The following is a 23,514-nucleotide window of genomic DNA, read 5'->3' on the forward strand; positions in this document are numbered from 1 at the left end:
TTTATGCAGCCCATAAGCAAATCTCAGCTCTGATTTCAAAACATGTTCAGAATCCAGTCCTTCCCCACCACCTCCACTGATACCACCCTAGACCAAGCTACTGTCATTTCTTGCTTAGGTTATTAGCCTCTCAACCCATCTTTCTTCTTCTGTCCTTGGCAAAAGTGATCCTGTTAAAACCGATCAGTTTATGTCACCCCTCCACTTAAAATCCTTGATAATGAGTTCCTCATTACATTCAGAGTGCAAGTCTAATCACTGCAATGTTCTATAAGGTTCTACAAGATCTGGCCCTCACTGCATCTCCAACTTCATCCTCTTTTTGCCCCTTCTATTGTGGTCACACTGGCCTCTTTGTTGTTCTTTAACCACCTGAGCTTATTCCAGTGGCTTGAAAGGCTCCTTCCTACTTGTCTCACTCTCTCAACTTCAAGTTTTGTTCAACATATCACCTTCTCAGTAAGCCCTTGCCAGTCACCCTATTTAATCATACAATCTTCCCCCTCCCTTGAGTTTAACAGTCTCTATTCTCTTTTCATGGTTCACTTTTTCTCCAAAGCATTTATTTGTTTGTTATTGTCTCCCTCCTGCTGGGATGAATTTGGTTTATTTTGTTTCTTTCTGTATCTCTAGCACTGACACAATGCCTGACAGATAGTAGATTCACTAAATGTTTGTTGCATGAAAGAATGAATACATTTTTCTCAAACATTTTGATTTACTATTTATATAAAGAGCTAAAAGATTGCATTTGATTACTGTGTATATCAGGTAGGACAAAGATGGTCAGAATTCTGTTTGGGGGATCATACCATTTAAGAGAGCAGGAAACTGTCTTGACCTTTTCATAGTAATGACTAGTTAAGGAAGACAGCTTACTTTCTTCTCCAAAGTAGTTATAAAATGCAATATACCTGTCCTACCCAACACTGAATTTGTTTTCTTTAGAATTTGCCTTGGGGCACAGTCTCCTTTTTAAGAGACTGCCATAGATACTGCTGGTATTCTTTTTTTTTTTTTTTTTTTTTTTTGTGCTACGCGGGCCTCTCACTGTTGTGGCCTCTCCCGTTGCGGACCACAGGCTCCGGACACGCAGGCTTAGCGGCCATGGCTCACGGGCCTAGCCGCTCCGCGGCATGTGGGATCCTCCCAGACCGGGGCATGAACCTGTGTCCCCTACATCGGCAGGCGGACTCTCAACCACTGCGCCACCAGGGATGCCCTGCTGGTATTCTTTAGTGATTTGTAGATTGGCTAAATACTCAGAAGATGTGATTTTAAAAAATCATATAAGACATAATAGATATCAAGCACGAGAAAAAATCATTTGTTTGCTTTTTGACATTAATATTTCACCTACAAGCAAGCTGAGAATGTTTTGGAAAGTGATCTGTCTAAAATAATTACTTTTGCTTCTTTTTTGTCTATCAAGTACATGACACCACTGAGGCAAAATATGTGAAGATTTTATTTATTAATGTATCGGACATTTGGCGACATCATTATTTGTTCTACTAAGTACGTTGCAAGTAATTTGGACCTTTCGTTTGCCTTGAATTTCCTTCAGATACTTATGTAGTCGATGAGCTCTCTTATGAGATTGGATTGAAGTCAACACAACTGAAACAGTTTAGCCTTGTAAGGTGACTGTACTTAATGTTTGTCTAATTAGCTTTTGGCTAAGGATTCAAAACCATTAAGTAGCTATTTAGTCTATGTTTCAAATAAACACATCTGGCCCAACAATGAATGAAAGTTTTTCCTGTGTGAGGGTGACAGATGTGGTGATGGTTCCCCCTGTCCTCTCACTTAAATAATTAACAGCATGCTGGTGAAGTAACCCTAGACAGACAGCCTCAAAGCCAGATGCAAAGTCTCAGAGCAGGAGTCACGGACATGTGTTTCGTCTCATTAGTGTGCTCTATCAGTTCCTTTCTCATCTCTATGTTACTTCCTGAATTACATTTTCTTTGAGGATTATTCCTTTAAAAATACAGGGCTCGTGAATTTTGGTTTGAAAGAGGCTTAACATGAAGATGTTTTACTTGGAGATGGGAACTAAGAATGTAGCAGAATAGCTAGGACATAGGTTTGCATTTGGAAATTGATGTCGTGTAGTAAACAAAAGTTAAAGCTATCTGGGCAAATCTTATCCAGGTTTATCATTGCTTAGCATTGTTGGAATGGGTCTTTGGAGTCCTTTCTTTGAGAGACATCTCTATGCATTAAATTTCCTTATATGGTATAGAATTTTAGACTAAAATGAACATATTTTTAGTTTTTAAACAGAAAGAATGTAAAGGTGAGATTGTTCTTTCTGAGGTTGTTCTTTCCTATTTTTTTTCACTGGACACAATTTAATTAAAAAATGTCATGTGGTTAAACAAATTGTCTTACCTAGAAAAATCTGTAGATTGCTTGGGAGTTAATTTCTGCCAGTGGTTCATTTGAACAAAAATGTCTTAAGTTTGAGTAGGAATGACTCTGTGAAGTTCTGCAGATCCTGCCCTTTTGAGGGCAGTGGCCTCCTGGTGTAATGTGCAAGTGTCACCCATTCTTGCAAAATGGGCTTATTCTCTGACCCTTGTTTAGGGAGACATCAACAATAGCACAGCTGCTCTGCAATAGTTGAGATCTCAAACCTGTAATTTGGCAAGAAGAACAGAGCAAATTGGGTAAATATACATAAACACATTGTGAAGAAAGAAAAACAGAACAGAATGAACCAGAGCCTGATCCTACAGCTTGTTTGATAGATTTAAGGAGGCATATGGTATAGTTAAATGTGCTTTCAAAAACATTGGCCAGAATCTTCTGACAAATATGAAATAAATATCTAAATCAGATGAAACTGATAGTATTAGTTCCATTAAAAGGCAGTGTGGAAAGACAGTTGACAGAGGGTTTAAGTAAGAAGTGGTGGGACATCAGTGTATGTGGAAAATTTTAAGCATCTGATACTGAAGGATCACTGAGAGGCATGTGTGGCAGACTTGAGGTTAGAGCCTGACTTGGTAATGGAATCTTATTTTCCTCAATGTTGTGATTTTTTTTTTAAATATAATTCATCTTGCCTGGAATAAAATTAATTCCATTTCCCTTTCTTGGTTTGACAAATTCTGCCTTTAGCACAGCTTCTCACATGAATAGTTAAAAGAAATATATATATACCTATATATGTATGGTTATGTGAATTTATTTTATGAATTTGTTTTTTTTTTTGAGAGGGAGACATGCTAAAATTATTTTTTTATTAGAAAAAATTATTTAAAAAACTAAAAAACTGAGGTGATGAATTTGTCATCAACAGATGACTTGGTGGATGAGGCTGCTTTGGCTGCACTGATCTCCCACTTCCGCCCTTGTTCAGGGTCCATGTCAAAGCAGCGTCATAGCTGCAGGGCCCCCATCTGGGCTCATGGTTGGACTGAGGACCTGAACTGTGTGACCTTTGAGCTCAGCCACCTTGGTTGGGTACTTACAAATAACAAGCTGGTTCTGGGCAAAGCCATGGCCTGAGATGAGCTTCTTGTAGTGAGGGGACCAGAGGATGGAGCACACTTGGAAGCATCCACAGCACTCAGGCCCCATAGTAGACATTCTAGATGTGAATGTGTCAATCACTGGGTCTCCTTCTAGTTGCCAGGATCTTGGCCTGCCAGGGACACCAAGCTACAGACTTGATAGCCCCTTGACACAGGGTGAATGTCTGCAGGGGAACCCAGCCACCCATTCCAGGAGCACCAGGCCACATGATGACCAAATATTGTCCATCTGTATATCTACACAATCCCCAATTCCATTATCTTAGTAACAGGTGATGCAACCATAACTTTATTCTTTCTTCAAAATCATGGGTACCAGGACATTAGTTATATCTTTATTTTGAATATAAACATTAGAATCTTGGTGAGATTGGTTAAGGCTGAGGAGCCTCTCAGTTTTTATATTTCTCTGTACCCCTCCCCCAATGGTGGAACATATATGTATTTATTCACACAGTGTATTGCTTTCTGATTATACCTATAAATGTGATAAGTTCACCTAATCTGCATTGCATCTCCATCCTAATTATTATATTCAGTTCTGGAAATTGTCTTTTAAGAGGAACAATAGTTAATTCGAGTACGTCTAGGGTGGCCAACAAAATCTTGCCAAGTATGAAAATGTTAAAATACTGAAAAAGACACGATTCAGGTGTGACACATCAGCTCTCCAAATGTCAGGTCTGTCATGTGAAAGGTAGATTTGACTTATTCTTTATTGCTCCAAGAACAAGAGAAAGAAAGAGTGGAAGGTAAAATGAGGCACATTTCAGCTCAATATAAGAAAGATTTTTGTAAAAATTGGAATCATTTAGTGAGTGTTTTGGTAACTAAAGGTGTTCAAAGAGGGATGGCTATGTGATGATATGGAAGATATTCCTTAAATATGTATTTAAATCCTCTTATATATCTGCTTTTAAATTTTATATTATTAAAGTTTTTACTATTACTAAAATATTTGACATTTTTGGATGAAAGACACTAAAAATTGAGTGATCATTTTGAAGCATCTTTTTAGTATTTAAAAAAGATACACAATGCAGTTAAAATGGGGTTATTTTCAGTATAATACTGAAAACATTTACAATAAAAGTGTAGGTGTGATGTCAAGTACAATTCTGATATAGCTTTTTTTTCTTTCTGAAATCTAGCAATCTTCCTGACTGCAGTGTTTGTTTTAGTTATATACATATACTGAGTATCTCAAAAGAAATTATTTTATTCAATTATTTTATCCTTTTACCCCTTTGAAGAAAATATCCTTAAACAAAACATTAATTTATATATATATTCATAACTAGAAGTAGAGTTTTTATTCACAAATATGAATCCTTATTTTCATCTCATAATTTATTATGCATAAAGCTAACTTTTATAAAGCTCTGCAGAGTATTAAATAGTAGCACTTGATTTCAAAATATCTTAAGTCACCATAATTTTAATAGCTTTTTGAGTAGTTGCCAGTTTAATTTTCAGTATGTGCAAATTGGAGGTAAATTATTTATTACTTCCAGCAAATGTCTTTCACAATTTTATTTAATTTTTTCATCTTTTTAAATGCATCATAAAATGGCAGTCTTTTATTGGACATCCATAAAGTCAGCAGCAAATAAATACTTTGCAAATAGGTTGCTATGATTGAAATGTCAACCATATTTCATGCAGTATGAAATTTCTTCAGTTCAGAGTAGCCCTAACATATGGCAATGAGCTGTTCTCCTGTTCTGGAATTGTCTTACATCTTTAAACATTAAATTAAAGCACTGTGACCGTTAGGACTTTGAATTTTATTTACTTAGTTATATATCAGAATTCTATTTAATAATTTCTCATGTGGAATGAATTTAGTACCCTTGAATTTAGTTTTATCACTATTAATTGAGGACCAATTGACATTAAAATGCACTTCAAGCAGTCTTTTTGTTAAGTTGTTCAGGTTTCTTCTATCCTTCTACTTAAATGTTCTGAGGATGGAGCAAAGAGCCGTTGAACATATTTGTAAGCAACTCTAAACAATGTGGAACCAACTTATAGAAAAGGGAGTTGAAAGAGTCCTCAGTTCTGAGCCTCACCTTCCCTGACCACTCAGAATTATCTGCACTGTGGGCCAGTCCTGTCTCAGAAGAAGGTATTTCCTTGTCTTTCACAACTTCATAGTCTCACCTCCAGGACTGTTTCTTCTCCAATGTTACCTCCGGCCCCTCTTCTTACAGTTCCTAGTCAGTTTTCACCATGGCTGGATTCCTGACCCATAAACTCACCTTCTCTAAGCCTTCCTTTTCTTGCTATGAGTTCCAAATCTCCAGACAAGATCTTTCCCTTAGCTTTAAACCAACCAAATGTCCACTATCCAAATGTCAGCTCATTCACTTAGATTTCCCTTAAGCAAATTAAACCTGAAGTTCCCAAATTAAAGTTATGTACTTCTGTTCAAACCTGTTCCTTTCATGTTTCCTGTGCAAGATTACCCACCTTCATGTGCAAAACACAAACTTTGAAGCCATCTTTAACTACTCCTTCTTCCTCACCTTCTACATCCTATAAATGTCCAAGTCCTTTTTAATCTAACTGCTTAATATCTCTCAATTTTCATTTCAGATTACCCTCATTGACACTATTTGGTTCAGTTCTACTTAGGTCCTTATTTGAAATTCACTGAGAAATTCTTAAAAACAATTTTTTTAATTGAGGTAACATTGGTTTATAACATTATACAAGCTTCATGTATACAAATATTAAGTTTTGACTTCTGTATACACTACAGTATGCTCACCACCAAAAGTCTAGTTTCCATCTGTCACCATATAGTTGACTCCCTTTACCCATTTTGCCCTCCCGCTCTTCCCCTCTGGTAGCCATCAATTTGTTTTCTGTATCTAGGTGCTTGTTTTTTATTTTTGTTTCATCTATTTATTTATTTATTTATTTATTTTTTCCTTTGTGGTACACGGGCCTCTCACTGTTGTGGCCTCTCCCGTTGTGGAGCACAGGCTCCGGATGCGCAGGCTCAGCGGCCATGGCTCACGGGCCCAGCCACTCCACGGCGTGTGGGATCTTCCCGGACCGGGGCACGAACCCGTGTCCCCTGCATTGGCAGATGGACTCTCAACCACTGTGCCACCAGGGAAGCCCTGTTTCTTTGTTTTTATATTCCATATATGAATGGAATCGTACATATTTGTCTTTCTCCATCTAACTTATTTCACTTAGTACCCTCAAGGTCCATCCATGTTGTCACAAATGTCAAGATTCCATTTTTTTTTATGGTTGAGTAGTATTCCATTGTACATATATACCACATCTTCTTTAGCCATTCATCCATCAATGGGCACTTATGTTGCTGCTTCCAAATCTTGGCAATTGTAAATAATGCTGCAGTGAACATCAGGGTGCATATATCTTTTTTAATTGGTGTTTTTGTATTCTTCAGATAAATACCCAGAAGTGGAATAGCTGGATCATATAGTAGTTCCATTCTTAATTTTTTGGGGAAACTCCATCCTGTTTTTCATAGTAGATGCACCAATTTCCATTCCTACCAACAGTGAAATACACTATGACATTTGTTAACTGGTCTTCTACTGTAGAAATTTACTCTTCCAATCCATGCTCTACGATGCAACAAGTGATATTTGTAAAACAGAATTCTGACCATATTTCTGCCTGGCTTAAAAACTCATAAGACTAATTCCAAATATCTAAATATGGCATCCTGGGTTCTTCATTATCCTTCTCCTACTCTCCTTTTTGGCTTCAAACCATATATTCTCACTCTCACATTCTGTGTTGATGCCATACTGAATGGCTTTTATTCCTTGACTGTTCTGTTCCTTTCTTATCTTCCAGCTTGTCAAATAGTGCTCCATCTTCTTGGATCCCTTTTTAATCTCTTTTCCTAACTAATTCTTGATCATCCTTTAGGGTTCATCATAGAGGTGACTTCCTGCAGGAAATCTTTGTTGATGACCCCGTGCAAGGCTCAGTCGGTTGTAACTCCCACATGGTCCTCTAGTACCTTTGTGCTTATACCTATTTTAGTTAATATCACATTCTATTGTGATTGTTCATGTAGCTTCCTTTCAATTACATTGTAATGCTGTGTTTCATTTGTTATTGCAGCCCTATTACCAAGCACAGCCTAGGTTGGCCTATTGTAGGCAATTTATAAATATTGGAGTAATAGACTGATTTAGTGATTGACTGAACTTACTGGCCAACATTCAGAAACCAATTTGGAGTACAGTTTTAAGTGTTAGGTTCAAGCACACAGCTCAACATAGTTGCAGTGTTGGGTTTTATCAAGGTAACATTTTGTAACAGGAAGGAAATAGCTTTGAAAAGTTTCTTTACATAAACTTGCATAGCATTATATGTTATACTAGGCATTTTTGGAACAATTTAGCTCTCTATTTTTATATAGAAGTAAGTAGAAGAGAAATCCTTTAAAGTAAACAAAAAAAGTATTAGGCAATTATTTCTTTGCTGCAATACATTCTTCTATATTATCTGTGCTGTTTTTTAACTTGGATCTAAAATGTTTATATAAAAGTACCTTGATAGCTGAATAATGTTTTAGACAAATAGTCAGATGTTACAGTAATTTATAGAGTACCCGCTGTGTTCCAGGCACTGTGTTGGACATTTTATGTACATTATTTTATCACACTCTCCTCCCCAAAGCAACTCTGAAATAGGTACAGTTATCCCCCTTTTATACATTGAAGAATGCAAGATTGAGAGGGTAGTGACTAGGGTTCAAACCTAGAACTCCTGATTCTCCAACATGTGGGCTGAATCTATCCCCCTTTTCAAGTTTATTTTATTCTTGGGACAAATAAAGAAAAACTCTTTAATCACCTCTCCTTTATGGAATTATGTAAAAACAATGTGGCTTTAATACATTTTTGCCCACAGTAAAGTTTCTGTAACTGAGAGTATGAGTTCTACTGTCCTAAATATACTAACCAGCAATAAAAGTTATATAGCAATCAGAATGAGAAATCCATAGATACTAGCACAAGTTACCTAAAATATGACAAAACATGATATACGTATATTGGAGTCTTGGGGCGAAGAAAGGTCAAGGTATTGAGTCTGGGTTAGAGGGTGAGATGGGTTTTATCAATCTGTTTGCCAGCAATGGAGTAGCAGAGCTTTGGACAAAAGTATCAGCTCATAACAGTGCCAGTATCATACCAATAATTTCAAAATTTTTTTCTAAAGAAACAACAAAATTTAGAAGCAGAAATAACTTTTAGAGTGTGTTTTTCATGTTTGCAACACTTCTGAAAAAAATTTCCCAGCAAATATATATACATATAAAAATATACACATATGTTCACAAATAAATATCATATAGTAAATGCCATTATAACCATGAGAAATATGTGAATATAGTAAGAAATTGGAAGAGTGACACTGGAGAAGTGAGACAAAGCTGTCTCCAGTGAGTGAAATTTAGATGTAAGACCCTAAAGCATTTAATGAGGATTAAGGTGGTATGCAGTAGAAGTGAAAGCACTTTGACTACAGAGCCAGAGAAGTCCAATATTTGGGTAAGTTACCTTTTTAAGCTTCAGGTCCTTTATTTGGAAAATGGAGATAATGCTACAGCCTCCCTCAGTGGGTTGTTGTGAGAATTAAGTGAGAAGATGTGTTAATGTGTTTAGCTCATAGTAAGGAATCGATAAACACTGTTATTATTAGTACTGTTGTTTCTGGTAGTGGTTTGATCGTACTACTACTGCTCTCAGGAAGGTGAATATTATATTGTTTTAACTGAATCCATGTGTCAAAATAATCATCCGGTGGCTTTCCATGTCTGTGGAGACTAACTCAGTTTGATCAGACACCAGCTACATTATACTAGACTGAGATTTTAAGAATAATGTGCAAATTGGTTTGGTTGCCTACAAGACCTCATCAGCATGCTAGGGGAAACTATAGAAAAGAATGAATTTTGTTATAAAATACATCTTCTGTTCTTATTCCATTTGGATAAGCATTAAATGTTTTAAATGTTTCTTCATTAATTAGAGAACTGGTTCATTTCTTCTGAGTTCTATGTGCCAGATTATGAACAACTTTGGTCAATGTCTACTGATCCCTTTAAAGTTGAATCAATAAGATTATAAACAACTTTGGTCAATGTCTACTGATCCCTTTAAAGTTGAATCAATAAGATTACCTGCAACAATCATACATTATTATGAATCCAGTAATCTTCCCCCACAAACCAAAACCATGCTTTCTGTGTCATATGCTTTCTGGTACATGGTTTAAAGTAGAGGAATTAGGATCTAGGAAACATTATTTTTGGATTGAACTATGCTTAATCTTCAAAAAAACAAAGCAAAACAAGGCACTGAGTTCTGCAGAAAAAGCAAGTAGGTTTAAGTTTTCTTTCTTAACTAAGCCACTTGGCATTCTGTGTTGGAATAGTTCAGAAGTTTAGTTAAGTTGATATAAATACCCCAAGTTCTTGTTCTTTTCTGGATTTAGCTAAACTTTTTTTTTTTTAACAAAATGTTTTAAAGGGAATATTTTACAAGGAATATTTTTAATAGGAATAATCCTGAATTTTGAAGAAGAGTTCAGCTAGAAGTTTGCTAGTCCTGTCTTTCCTGGGGGCTCTAGCCCTATAAGATCCAAACTAAATATCACACTGAGAAAAAAACACATTAAGAACTTTCATTTCTTCAAGCCTGTGTGGTATGATGGAAAGAATTCAAAATTTGTGAGAATCCTAGCTTTACCACTTTGGGCAAGGTAATTAACATTTTGGGGCCTATGTACCCCAGCTGTAAAACTGTGAAACTACTTACTTTAAGAGTTCTTTTAAGAATTAAATGAGATAATATCCATAAAGTACCCAGGATAGCATCTGGCCCATGGCAGGAACTGAATAATATTTCTCATCTCCTCTCCCTAGCATCATTACTGAAAATCTTACTGGTGGCTTGAGATTGCTTCCGTTTTGTCCTAACTCTCCATAACTAATAGTATTTGGCACACAACTCAAGGCATAGAGAAGAAATCATCTAAATTTAGAGTAATTAAGACAAAATATCTGGCTTTTAATTTTGGAATTTAGAATATTTTGTGAGCATTGGAGCATGGTGTTCTATAGAAGCTAGATTAACAAAATGTTGACTACTGCTTCCACTTTAATGAATGGATAGCTTTGTTTTGTTGGTATACTGATTATTCTGTGGTAATATTCTTCATAAACTCTTTTGGAAAAGACCTGTTTCCTCAATACTTTAAAAACTCCTTGTCATCTTTTTCTCTTTGATATCTTCTTGGGCCTATGAAAAAAAATTACTTACTGATCCCAAATGATGAATTATTAGAATCTGAATTAATGAAATTATAATTATTTTTAATTGTATTAGTAGTTGAAATCATATTTTCAGAATGAGAGCTGTATTTCATAGCAATGGACAAAAATTATTCTCCTTTCTTTTATACCTTTGTCAGGATATTTTAAAATCCTGAACATTTACAACAAATGCCTACAAATATGTAAATTGCATTCCTTTTTTTAAATTTAGTTTACCTGTCTTTCATGATCACTTTCTCTATATTTTATCTTTCAATCGTTTGTTATTTCCATTTAAAAAAATTTTATTTTATTGAAGTATAGTTGATTTACAATATTGTGTTAGTTTCTGGTGTACAGCAAAGCGATTCAGTTATACATATATACATTCTTTTTCATATTCTTTTCCATTAGGGTTTATCACAGGATACTGAATATAGTTCCCTGTGCTATACAGTAAGACCTTATTGTTTATCCATTTTATATATAATAGTTTGCATCTTGTAATAACTTTTTTTAAATATCTTTATTGGAGTATAATTGCTTTACAATGTTGTGTTGGTTTCTGCTGTACAACAAAGTGAATCAGCTATATGTATACATATATCCCCACACCCCCTCCCTCTTGAGCCTCCCTCCCACCCTCCCTATCCCACCACTTTATGTCATCACAAAGCATTGAGATGATCTCCCTGTGCTGTTTAGCAGCTTTCCACTAACCATGCATTTTATAGTTGGTAGTGTATATATGCCAATGTTACTCTCTCACTTTGTCCCAGCTTCCCCTTCCCCTTCTCTGTGTCCTCAAGTCCATTCTCTACATCTGTGTTTTTATTCCTGCCCTGCCACTAGGTTCATCAGTACCATTTTTTTAGATTCCATATATGTGTGTTAACATATGGTATCTGTTTTTCTCTTTCTGAATTACATCACTCTATATGACAGACTCTAGGTACATCCACCTCATTACAAATAACTCAATTTCATTCCTTTTTATGGCTCAGTAATATTCCATTGTATATATGTGCCACATCTTCTTTATCCATTCATCTGTCGATGGACACTTAGGTTGCTTCCATGTCCTGGCTGTTGTAAATAGAGCTGCAATGAACATTATGGTACATGTCTCTCTCTTTTTTTTTTTTTAACATCTTTATTGGAGTATAATTGCTTTACAATGGTGTGTTAGTTTCTGCTTTATAACAAAGTGAATCAGGTATACATATACAAATATCCCCATATATCTTCCCTCTTGCTTCTCCCTCCCTCCCACCCTCCCTATCCCAACCCTCTAGGTGGTCACAAAACACTGAGCTGATCTCTCTGTGCTATTTGGCTGCTTCCCACTAGCTATCTATTTTACATTTGGTAGTGTATATATGTCCATGCCACTCTCTCACTTTGTCCCAGCTTACCCTTCACCCTCCCCATATCCTCAAGTCCATTATCCTGTAGGTCTGCGTCTTTATTCCCTTCTTGCCCCTAGGTTCTTCATGACCATATTTTTTTGTCTTAGATTCCATATATATGTGTTAGCATATGGTATTTGTTTTTCTCTTTCTGACTTACTTCACTCTGTATGACAGACTCTAGGTCCATCCACCTCATTACAAATAACTCAATTTTGTTTCCTTTTATGGCTGAGTAATATTCCATTGTACATACGTGCCACATGTTCTTTATCCATTCATCTGTTGATGGACACTTAGGTTGCTTCCATGTCCTGGCTATTGTAAATAGAGCTGCAATGAACATTGTGGTACCTGACACTTTTTGAGTTATGGTTTTCTCAAGGTATATGCCCAGTAGTGGGATGCTGGGTCATATGGTAGTTCTATATGTAGTTTTTTAAGGAACCTCCATAATGTTCTCCATAGTGACTGTATCAATTTACATTCCCACCAACAGTGCAAGAGCTTCCCTTTTCTCCACACCCTCTCCAACTTTTATTGTTTGTAGATTTTTTGATGATGGCCATTCTGACTGGTGTGAGGTGATACCTCATTGTGGTTTTGATTTTCATTTCTCTAATGATTAGTTATGTTGAGCATCCTTTCATGTGTTTGTGGGCAATCTGCCTATCTTCTTTGAAGAAATGTCTGTTTAGGTCTTCTGCCCATTTTTGGATTGGGTTGTTTGTTTTTTTGGTATTGATCTGCATGAGCTGCTTGTATATTTTGGAGATTAATTCTTTGTCATTTTCGTCATTTGAAAATATTTTCTCCCATTCTGAAGGTTGTCTTTTCATCTTGTTTATGGTTTCCTTTGCTGTGCAAAGATTTTAAGTTTCATTAGTTCCCATTTGTTTATTTTTTATTTTATTTCCATTTCTGTAGGAGGTGGATCAAAAAGGATCTCGCTTTGACTTATCTCATAGAGTGTTCTGCCTATGTTTTCCTCTAAGAGTTTGATAGTGTCTGACCTTACATTTAGGTCATTAATTCCATTTTGAGCTTAGTTTTGTGTATGGGGTTAGGGAGTGTTCTAATTTCATTCTTTTATATGTAGCTGTCCAGTTTTCCCAGCACCACTTATTGAAGAGGTTGTCTTTTCCCCAATGTATATTCTTGCCTCCTTTGTCAAAGATAAGGTGACCATATGTGCATGGGTTTATCTCTGGGCTTTCTATCCTGTTCCATTGATGTATATTTCTCTTTTTGTGCCAGTACCATACTGTCTTGATAACCATGGCTTTGTAGTATAGTCTGAAGTCTGGGAGCCTGATTCCTCCAGCTCTGTTTTTCTTTCTCAAGGTTGCTTTGGCTATTCAGGGTATTTTGTGTTTCCATACACATTGGAAAATTTTTTGTTCTAGTTCTGTGAAAAATGCCATTGGTAATTTGATAGGGATTGCACTGAATCTGTAGATTGCTTTGGGCAGTATAGTCATTTTCACAATGTTGATTCTTCTCATCCCAGAACATGGTATATCTGTCCATCTGTTTGTATAAGTGTCTTATAATTTTCTGCATACAGGTATTTTGCCTTCTTAGGTAGGTTTATTCCTAGGTATTTTATTCTTTTTGTTGCAGTGGCAAATCTGTTTCCTTAATTTGTCTTTCTGATTTTACATCATTAGTGTATAGGAATCCAAGAGATTTCTATGCATTAACTTTGTATTCTCTACTTTACCAAATTCATTTATTAGTTCTAGTAGCTTTCTGGTGGCCTCTTTAGGATTCTCTATGTTTAGTATCATGTCATCTGCAAACAGTGACAGTTTTAATTCTTTTCCAATTTGTATTCCTTTTATTTCTTTTTCTTCTCTGATTGCCATGGCTAAAACTTCCAAAACTATGTTGAATAGTACTGGTAAGACTGGGCCCCCTTTTCTTGTTCCTGATCTTAGAGGAAATGCTTTCAGTTTTTCACCATTGAGAATGATGTTGGCTGTGGGTTTGTCATATATGCCTTTTATTATTTTGAGGTAAGTTCCCTCTATGCCCAGTTTCTGTCTATTTCCGTTTTTATATTCTTAAACAATGATCTTGTGATAATGGTAATGTCTAGAGACAGGGAAAAGCTAAATCGGATGGAAGTATTTTTCCTCATTCTAGGTTTTTGTGAACCTGAAACAATCTCAGCATTTTTCTGGATTAAGGAATTTTTTAGTTTAATTTTTTCCTAAAAATGTATTATTTTAAACTAGAACAATGACAACAACAGGAATTTCTTCATATTTCTATTGACATTAATGCTTCTTTTAGGAACAATTAGATCACTTAAGGAATTTGCCTCTGGCTACTGAGTAAGGACTAGAACTAAGAAAGAAAAACACTAAGATAACTGATCAAAAGCTTTGACTTTTAGAGTCAACTATCTGGCTAATTCTGAATTATTTAAGGAAAGAAATATTTTCTGCAAAACTCCAGTTTTTAATTACTGTTAATTATTGTTTCTGCCTTTTCTTTCAGAACTCTTGATGTTTCAGTGAGTTTTAATGGAGGAAATTCTGTCATCTCGGGCTCACTAACAGTCACGGCCACAGAATGTGTAAGTCACTGTTCACATAAAGTTACTTTTTAAAAAATAACTGTCTCCAGAAATAATTTATGGACCTTCAATATTGTTGCATCCTACAGTAAAGAAAGTAGAAATAATAATACTGGAGACCATTACAAGAACATGTTTGTATAGAATTTATTGTAGGTTGTTTTGTTTTTTCCTTTAGTCTCCTTTAAAGGGATTTTAAAGAGTATACATTATATTTTGATATTTATAAAATTGAAGTCATATTTAAATATTAGAATAAGGTAGGAAAATGATTTCCAAATAAAGCATTTTTTCTTAAAACATTAACTATGTAAAGGAAATAATGTCTTTCTGTTAATGAAGGTTGCATTATACTATCTAAGACATTTATCATGTTTTTGAAATTATTAGTGCACCTTAATGAGTGAGCTTATTATTTTGTCCCATTTAATGCTGGTGCTTTCTCAAGAGTAAGGAACTTGATTTTGAGAGCTTTATAATATCTTGGTTTGAAACTACACTGAAGCTATAATTTAGTTAAGATGGATGATTTGCACTACCTAAGATGCAATATTTGGATATATAAATTCCATTGATAAGAGAGTGTTTTCCTTATAGTTAAGTTTTTTGGTTTATCTTGACATTACATTTCTGAACATGAAAACACAAAGCACTAAAAGGAACTGATCACATGGCTGATATTCTTATGAGTTCATTTTCTTTGTTAAAAATATATAAATCAAAACAAAAACAAACAAAAAAAATCCTGCCCTTCAAAAGACCAGAATCCCAAACCTAAACATTTTCTCACATCTCATGATTTTTTTTTAACATCTTTATTGGAGTATAAAGGCTTTACAATGGTATGTTAGTTTCTGCTGTATAACAAAGTGAATCAGCTATACATATACATATATCCCCATATCTCCTCCCTCCTGCATCTCCCTCCTACCCTCCCTATCCCACATCTCTAGGTGGACACAAAGTACCGAGCTGATCTCCCTTTGCTATGCGGCTGCTACCCTCTAGCTATCTATTTTACATTTGGTAGTGTATATATGACCATGTCACTCTCTCACTTCATCCCAGCTTACCCTTTCCCACCCCATGTCCTCAAGTCCATTCTCTACCTCTGAGTCTTTATTCCTGTCCTGCCCCTAGGTTTGTCAGAATCAATTTTTCTTTCTTTTTTTTTTTTTTTTTTTTTTTAGATCCCATATGTATGTGTTAGCATACGGTACTTGTTTTTCTCTTTCTGACTTACTTCACTCTGTATGACAGACTCTAAGTATATCCACCTCACTACAAATAATTCAAATTCGTTTCTTTTTATGGCTGAGTAATATTCCATTGTATATATGTGCCATATCTTCTTTATCTATTCATCTGTTGATGGACACTTAGGTTGCTTCCATGTCCTGGCTATTGTAAATAGTGCTGCAATGAACATTGTGGTACATGACTCTTTTTGAATTATGGTTTCCTCAGGTTATATGCCCAGTAGTGGGATTGCTGTGTCATATGGTAGTTCTATTTTTAGTTTTTTAAGGAAACTCCATATTGTTCTCCATAATGGCTGTGTCAATTTACATTCCCACCAACAGTGCAAGAGGGTTCCCATTTCTCCACACCATCAACAGCATTTATTGTTTGTAGAGTTTTTGATGTTGGCCATTCTGACCAGTGTGAGGTAATACCTCATTGTAGATTTGATTTGCATTTCTCTAATGATTAGTGATGTTGAGCATCATTTCATGTGTTTCTTGGCAATCTTTGGAGAAATGTCGATTTAGACCTTCCACCCATTGTTGGATTGGGTTGTCTGGTTCTTTTGATATTGAGCTGCATGAGCTGCTTGTATATTTTGGAGATTAATCCTTTGTCAGTTGCTTCGTTTGCAAATATTTTCTCCCATTCTGAAGGTTGTCTTTTTGTCCTGTTTATGGTTTCCTTTGCTGTGCACAAGATTTTAAGTTTTATTAGTTCCCATTTGTTTATTTTTGTTTTTATTTCCATTTCTCTAGGAGGTGGTTCAAATAGGACCTTGCTGTGATTTATCTCATAGAGTGATCTGCCTATGTTTCCCTCTAAGAGTTTTATAGTGCCTGGCATTACATTTAGGTCTTTAATCCGTTTGGAGTTTTTTTTGTGTATGGTGTTAGGGAGGGTTCTAATTTCATTCTTTTACACGTAGCTCTCCAGTTTTCTCAGCACTACTTATTGAAGAGGCTCTCTTTTCTCCATTGTATATTCTTGCCTCCTTTGTCAAAGATAAGGTGACCATATATGCATGGGTTTATCTCTGGGCTTTCTATCCTGTTCCATTGATCTATATTTCTGTTTTTGTGCCAGTACTGTACTGTCTTGATGATTGTAGCTATAATATAGTCTGAAGTCAGGGAGCCTGAATCCTCCAGCTCCATTTTTCTTTCTCAAGACTGCTTTGGCTATCCAGGGTCTTTTCTGTTTCCATACAAATTGTGAAAATTTTTGTTGTAGTCCTATGAAAAATGCCATTGGTAGTATGATAGGGATTGTATTGAACCTGTAGTTTGCTTTGGGTAGTATACTCATTTTCACATTATTTATTCTTCCAATCCAAGAACATGGTATATCACTCCATCTGTTTGTATCATATTTAATTTCTTTCATCAGTGTCTTATAGTTTTCTGCATACAGGTCGTTTGTCTTCTTAGGTAGATTTATTCCTAGGTATTTTATTCTTTTTGTTGCAGTGGTAAATGGGAGTGTTTCTTTAATTTCTCTTTCAGATTTTTCATCATTAGTATATAGGAATGCAAGAGATTTCTGTGCATCAATTTTGTATCCTGCTCCTTTACCAAGTTCATTGATTAGCTTTAGTAGTTTTCTGGTAGCATCTTTAGGATTCTCTATGTATAGTATCATGTCATCTGCAAACAATGACAGTTTTACTTCTTCTTTTATGATTTGGATTCCTTTTATTTCTTTTCTTCTCTGATTGATGTGGCTAAAGCTTCGAAAACTCTGTTGAATAATAGTTGTGAGAGTGGGCAACCTTCTCTTGTTCCTGGTCTTAGTGGAAAAGTTTTCAGTTTTTAACCATTGAGAATGATGTTGGTTGTGGGCTTGTCATATATGGCCTTTATTATGTTGAGGTAAGTTCCCTCTATGTCTACTTTCTGGAGGGTTTTTATAGTAAATGGATGTTGAATTTTGTTTAAAGCTTTTTGTGAATCTCTTGAGATGATCATATGGTTTTTATCCTTCAGTTTGTTAATATGGTGTATCACATTGATTGATTTGCATATATTGAAGAATCTTTGCATTCCTGGGATAAACCCCACTTGATCATGGTGTATGATCTTTTTAATGTGCTGTTGGATTCTGTTTGCTAGTATTTTGTTGAGGAATTTTGCATCTGTGTTCATCTGTGATACTGGTCTGTAGTTTTCTTTCTTTTTGACATACTTGGTTTTGGTATCAGGGTGATGGTGGCCTCATAGAATGAGTTTGGGAGTGTTCTGCCCTCTGCTATATTTTGGAAGAGTTTGAGAAGGATAGGTGTTAGATCTTCTCTAAATGTTTAATAGAATTCGCTGTGAACTCATCTGGTCCTGGGCTTTTGTTTGTTGGAAGATTTTCAATAACAGTCTCAATTTCAGTGCTTGTGATTGGTCTGTTTATATGTTCTACTTCTTCCTGGTTCAGTCTTGGAAGGTTGTGCTTTTCTAAGAATTTATCCATTTCTTCTGGTTTGTCCATTTTATTGACATGTAGTTGCTTGTAGTAATCTCTCATGATCCTTTCTATTTCTTCAGAGTCAGTTGTTACTTCTCCTTCATTTCTAATTCCATTGAGTTGAGTCTTCACCATTTTTTTCTTGATGAGTCTGGCTAATGGTTTATTAATTTTGTTTATCTTCTCAGAGAACCAGCTTTTAGTTTTATTGATCTTTATTATCTTTTCTGTCATTTTTTTTTCATTTATTTCTGCTCTGATCTTTATGATGTCTTTCCTTCTGCTATCTTTGGGGATTTTTTGTTCTTCTTTCTCTAATTGCTTTAGGTGTAAGGTTAGTTTCTTTATTTGAGATGTTTCTTGTTTCTTGAGGTAGGATTGTATTGGTATAAACTTCCCCTTTTGAACTGCTTTTGCTGCATTCCATAGGTTTTGGGTCATCTTGTTTTCATTGTCAGTTGTTTCTAGGTATTTTTTGATTCCCTCTTTGATTTCTTCAGTGATCTCTTGGATATTTGGTAGTGTATTGTTTAGCCTCCATGTGTTTGTATTTTTCACAGCTTTTTACCTGTAATTGATATCTAGTCTCATAATGTTGTCGTTGGAGATCGTAGTTGATATGATTTCAACTTTCTTAAATTTACCAAGGCTTGATTTGTGACACAAGATATGATCTATACTGGAGAATATTCCATGAGCACTTGAGAAGAAAGTGTAATTTGCTGTTTTCAAATGAAATGTCCTATAAATATCAATTAAATCTATCTGTTCTACTGTATCATTTAAAGCTTGTGATTCTGTATTAATTTTCAGTCTGGATAATCTGTCCATTGGTGTAAGTGAGGTGATAAAGTCCTGCACTATTACTGTGTTACTGTCGGTTTCCTGTTTTATACGTGTTAGCATTTGCCTTATGTATGGAGGTGCTCCTATGTTGGGTGCATATAGATTTATAATTGTTATATCTTCTTCTTGGACTGATCCCTTGATCATTATGTAGTGTCCTTCTTTGTCTCTTATAATAGTCTTTATTTTTATTTTCATTTTTTGCGGTACGCCGGCCTCTCACCACTGTGGCCTCTGCCGTTGCGGAGCACAGGCTCCAGATGCACAGGCTCAGCAGCCATGTCTCACGGGCCCAGCCACTCCTCAGCATGTGGGATCTTCCCGGACCAGGGCACGAACCCGTGTCCCTCTGCATTGGCAGGCGTACTCTCAACCACCGTTCCACCAGGGAAGCCCAAATAGTCTTTATTTTAAAATCTAGTTTTTCTGATATGAGAATTGCTACTCCAGCTTTCTTTTGATTTCGATTTGCATGGAATATCTTTTTCCATCCCTTCACTTTCACTCTGTATGTGTCCCTAGGTCTGAAATGGGTCTCTTGTAAACAGCATATATATGGGTCTTGTTTTTGTACCATTCCATTTACATTTAAGGTAGTTATCAATATGTATGTTCCTATTACCATTTTCTTAATTGTTCTGGGTTTGTTATTGTAAGTCTTTTCCTCCTCCTGTGTTTCCTGCCTAGAGAGGTTCCTTTAGCATTTGTTGTAAAGCTGGTTTGGTGGTGCTTAATTCTGTTAGCTTTTGCTTGTCTGTAAAGGTTTTAGTTTCTCCATCGAATCTGAATGAGATTCTTGCTGGGTAGAGTAATCTTGATTGTAGGTTTTCCCTTTCATCACTTTAAATATGTCCTGCCACTCCCTTCTGGTTTGCAGAGTTTCTGCTGAAAGATCAGTTGTTAACCTTATGGGGATTCCCTTATATGTTATTTGTTGCTTTTCCCTTGCTGCTTTTAATATTTTTTCTTTGTATTTAATTTCTAACAATTTGATTAATATGTGTCTTGGTTTGTTTCTCTTTGGATTTATCCTGTATGGGACTCTCTGCACTTCCTGGACTTGACTGAATATTTCCTTTCCCACATTAGAGAAGTTTTCTACGATAATCTCTTCAAATATGTTCTCAGTCCCTTTTTTATTCTCTTCTTCTTCTGGGACCCCTATAATTCGAATGCTGGTGCATTAAATGTTGTCCCAGAAGTCTCTGAGACTGTCCTCAATTCTTTTCATTCTTTTTCTTTAGTTTGCTCTACTTTAATTATTTTCACTATTTTATCTTCCAGGTCACTTATCTGTTCTTCTGCCTCAGTTATTCTGCTAATGGTTCCTTCTAGAGAATTTTTAATTTCATTTTTTTGTGTTGTTCATCCTTTTTTGTTTACTCTTTAGTTCTTCTAGTTCCTTGGGAAATGTTTCTTGTATTTTCTCCATTCTATTTCCAAGATTTTGGATCATCTTTACTATCATTGCTCTGAATTCTTTTTCTGGTAGACTTCCTATTTTCTCTTCATTTGTTTGGTCTGGTGGGTTTTTACCTGCTCCTTCATTTTCTGTGTATTTATATGTCTTCTTATTTTGCTTAACTTAGTGTGTTTGGGGTCTCCTTTTCACAGGCTGCAGGTTCATAGTTCATGTTGTTTATGTTGTCTGCCTCCAGTGGCTAAGGGTAGTTCAGTGGGTTGTGTAGGCTTCCTCGTGGAGGGGACTGGTGCCTGTGTTCTGGTGGATTAAGCTGGATCTTGTCTTTCTGGTGGGCAGGACCTTGTCCAGTGGTGTGTTTTGGGGTGTCTGTGACCTTAGTATTATTTTAGGCAGCCTCTCTGCTAATGAGTGTGGTTGTGTTCCTGTCTTTCTAATTGTTTGTCATGCGGTGTCCAGCATTGTAGCTTGCCAGTCATTGAGTGGAGCTGGGTCTTAGCGTTGACATGGAGAACTCTGGGTGAGCTTTCGCCATTTGGTATTATGTGGGGCCAGGATGTCTCTAGTGGATCAATGTTCTGAACTTGGCTTTGTCACCTCAGAGGCTCAGGCCTGACACCTGGCCAGAGCACCAAGATCCTGTTAGCCACACGGTTCAGAAGAAAAGGTAGAAAAAAAAAAAAGGAATAGGGCTTCCCTGGTAGTGCAGTGGTTGAGACTCTGCCTGCCAATGCAGGAGACACCGGTTTCTGCCCCAGTCCAGGAAGATCCCACATGCCATGGAGCAGCTGGCCTTGTGAGCCTTGGCCACTGAGCCTGCATGTCCGGAACCTGTGCTCCACAGCGGGAGAGGCCATAGCAGTGAGAAGCTCGCGTACCACAAAAAAAAAAAAAAAAAAAGAAAAAAAGAAAGAAAAAATATAAAATAAAGTTATTAAATTAAAAAAATTATTAAAAATAAAAAATAATTTAAAAAAGAAAGAAAAGAGCAACCAAATGAAAAAACAGTTCCACCAATGATAAGAAGCGCTAAAAACTATACTAAAAAATAAACAAAAGAACCCCTCAAAAAACGGACAGACAGAACCCTAGGATAAATGACAAAAGCAAATCTATACAGACAAAATCACAAAGAAGCATACACATACATACTTACAAAAAAATAAAAAGAAACATATATATATATATATATTAAAAAAGAGAGAGAGAGAGCAACCAAATCAATAAACAAATCTACCAGTGATAATAATCTGTAAATAAAAAACTAAGATAAAGATAAAACCAGAAACAAATTAGATGCAGGAAGGAAACCCCAAGTCTACAGTTGCTCCCAAAGTCCACCTCCTCAGTTTGGGATGATTCATTGTCTATTCAGGTATTCCACAGATGTAGGCTACATCTCGTTGATTGTGGAGATTTAATCCGCTGCTCCTGAGGCTGCTGGGAGAGATTTCCCTTTCTCTTCTTTGTTCTCACAGCTCCTGGGGTTCAGCTCTGGATTTGGACCCGCCTCTGCGTGTAGGTTGCCTGAGGGCATCTGTTCTTCGCTCAGAGAGGACGGAGTTAAAGGAACAGCTGATTTGGGGGCTCTGGTTCACTCAGGCTGGGAGGAGGGAAGGGTATGGATGCGGGGTGAGCCTGCAGTGGCAGAGGCCAGCGTGACATTGCACCAGCCTGAGGCGCGCTGTGTGTTCTCCCGGGGAAGTTGTCCCTGGATCACAGGACCCTGGCAGTGGCGGGCTGCACAGGCTCCCGGGAGGGGAGGTATGGATAGTGACCTGTTCTCACACACAGGCTTTTTGGTGGCTGCAACAGCAGCCTTAGCGTTTCATGCCCATCTCTGGCATCCCTGCTGATAGCTGCAGCTCATGCTCTTCTCTGGAGCTTGTTTAGCTGGTGCTCTGATTCCTCTCTCCTCGCACACCGAAAACAACGGTCTCTTGCCTCTTAGGCAGGTCCAGATATTTTTCTGGAATCCGTCCTGGCTAGCTCTGGTGCACTAGCCCCCTTCAGGTTGTCTTCATGCAGCCAACCCCTGTCCTCTCCCTAGGATCTGACCTCTGAAGCCCGACTCTCAGCTCCCAGGCCCCACCCATCCCAACGGGTGATCAGATACGTCTCTCGGGCTGGTGAGTGCTGTTCAGCACCGATCCTCTGTGCAGGAATCTCTCTGCTTTGCCCTCTGCACCCCTTTTGCTGCACTCTCCTCCATGGCTCCAAAGCTTCCCCCTTGCCACCCCCCGTCTCTGCCAGTGAAGGGGCTTCCTAGTGTGGAAACTTTTCCTCCTTCACAGCTCCCTCCCAGAGGGACAGGTCTCATCCCTATTCTTTTTCTCTGTTTTTCCTTTTTTCTTTTGCCCTACCCAGGTACATGGGGAGTTTCTTGCCTTTTGGGAAGTCTGAGGTCTTCTGCCAGCATTCAGTAGGTGTTCTATAGGAGTTGTTCCACATGTAGATGTATTTCTGATGTATTTGTGGGGAAGAAGGCAATCTCCATGTCTTACTACTCTACCATCTTGAAGGCGCCACTTCCATCTCATGATTTTATGGTTTTATATTTTGATCTTTTAATTTGAGAGACATCCTTCCTCCAGCAAACAAAACAAAGCAACTCAATATTATCTGTAGAGAGACAGTTTGTTTCTTGTTGTAAGAAAACATTGCAGGGAAAACAAGCATCCATATGGACT

The 23,514-nt window shown here is 36.8% G+C and overlaps 1 protein-coding gene across 3 annotated transcripts in view; it reads left to right on the top strand.

The window, feature by feature from the left end:
* Nucleotides 1–23,514, top strand: part of ANTXR2 (ANTXR cell adhesion molecule 2) — a 163,586-nt gene that overhangs the window by 41,376 nt on the left and 98,696 nt on the right. For all 3 annotated transcript variants that reach the window (XM_082645107.1, XM_082645108.1, XM_082645109.1), the window contains exon 11: nt 14,781–14,859. In XM_082645107.1, the coding sequence (XP_082501233.1) occupies nt 14,781–14,859 (79 nt within the window). The remainder of the gene's footprint in view (nt 1–14,780; nt 14,860–23,514) is intronic.

This window comes from Mesoplodon mirus (genome assembly GCF_964341445.2).
Source record: "Mesoplodon mirus genome assembly, chromosome: 2".
NCBI lineage: Eukaryota > Metazoa > Chordata > Mammalia > Artiodactyla > Ziphiidae > Mesoplodon > Mesoplodon mirus.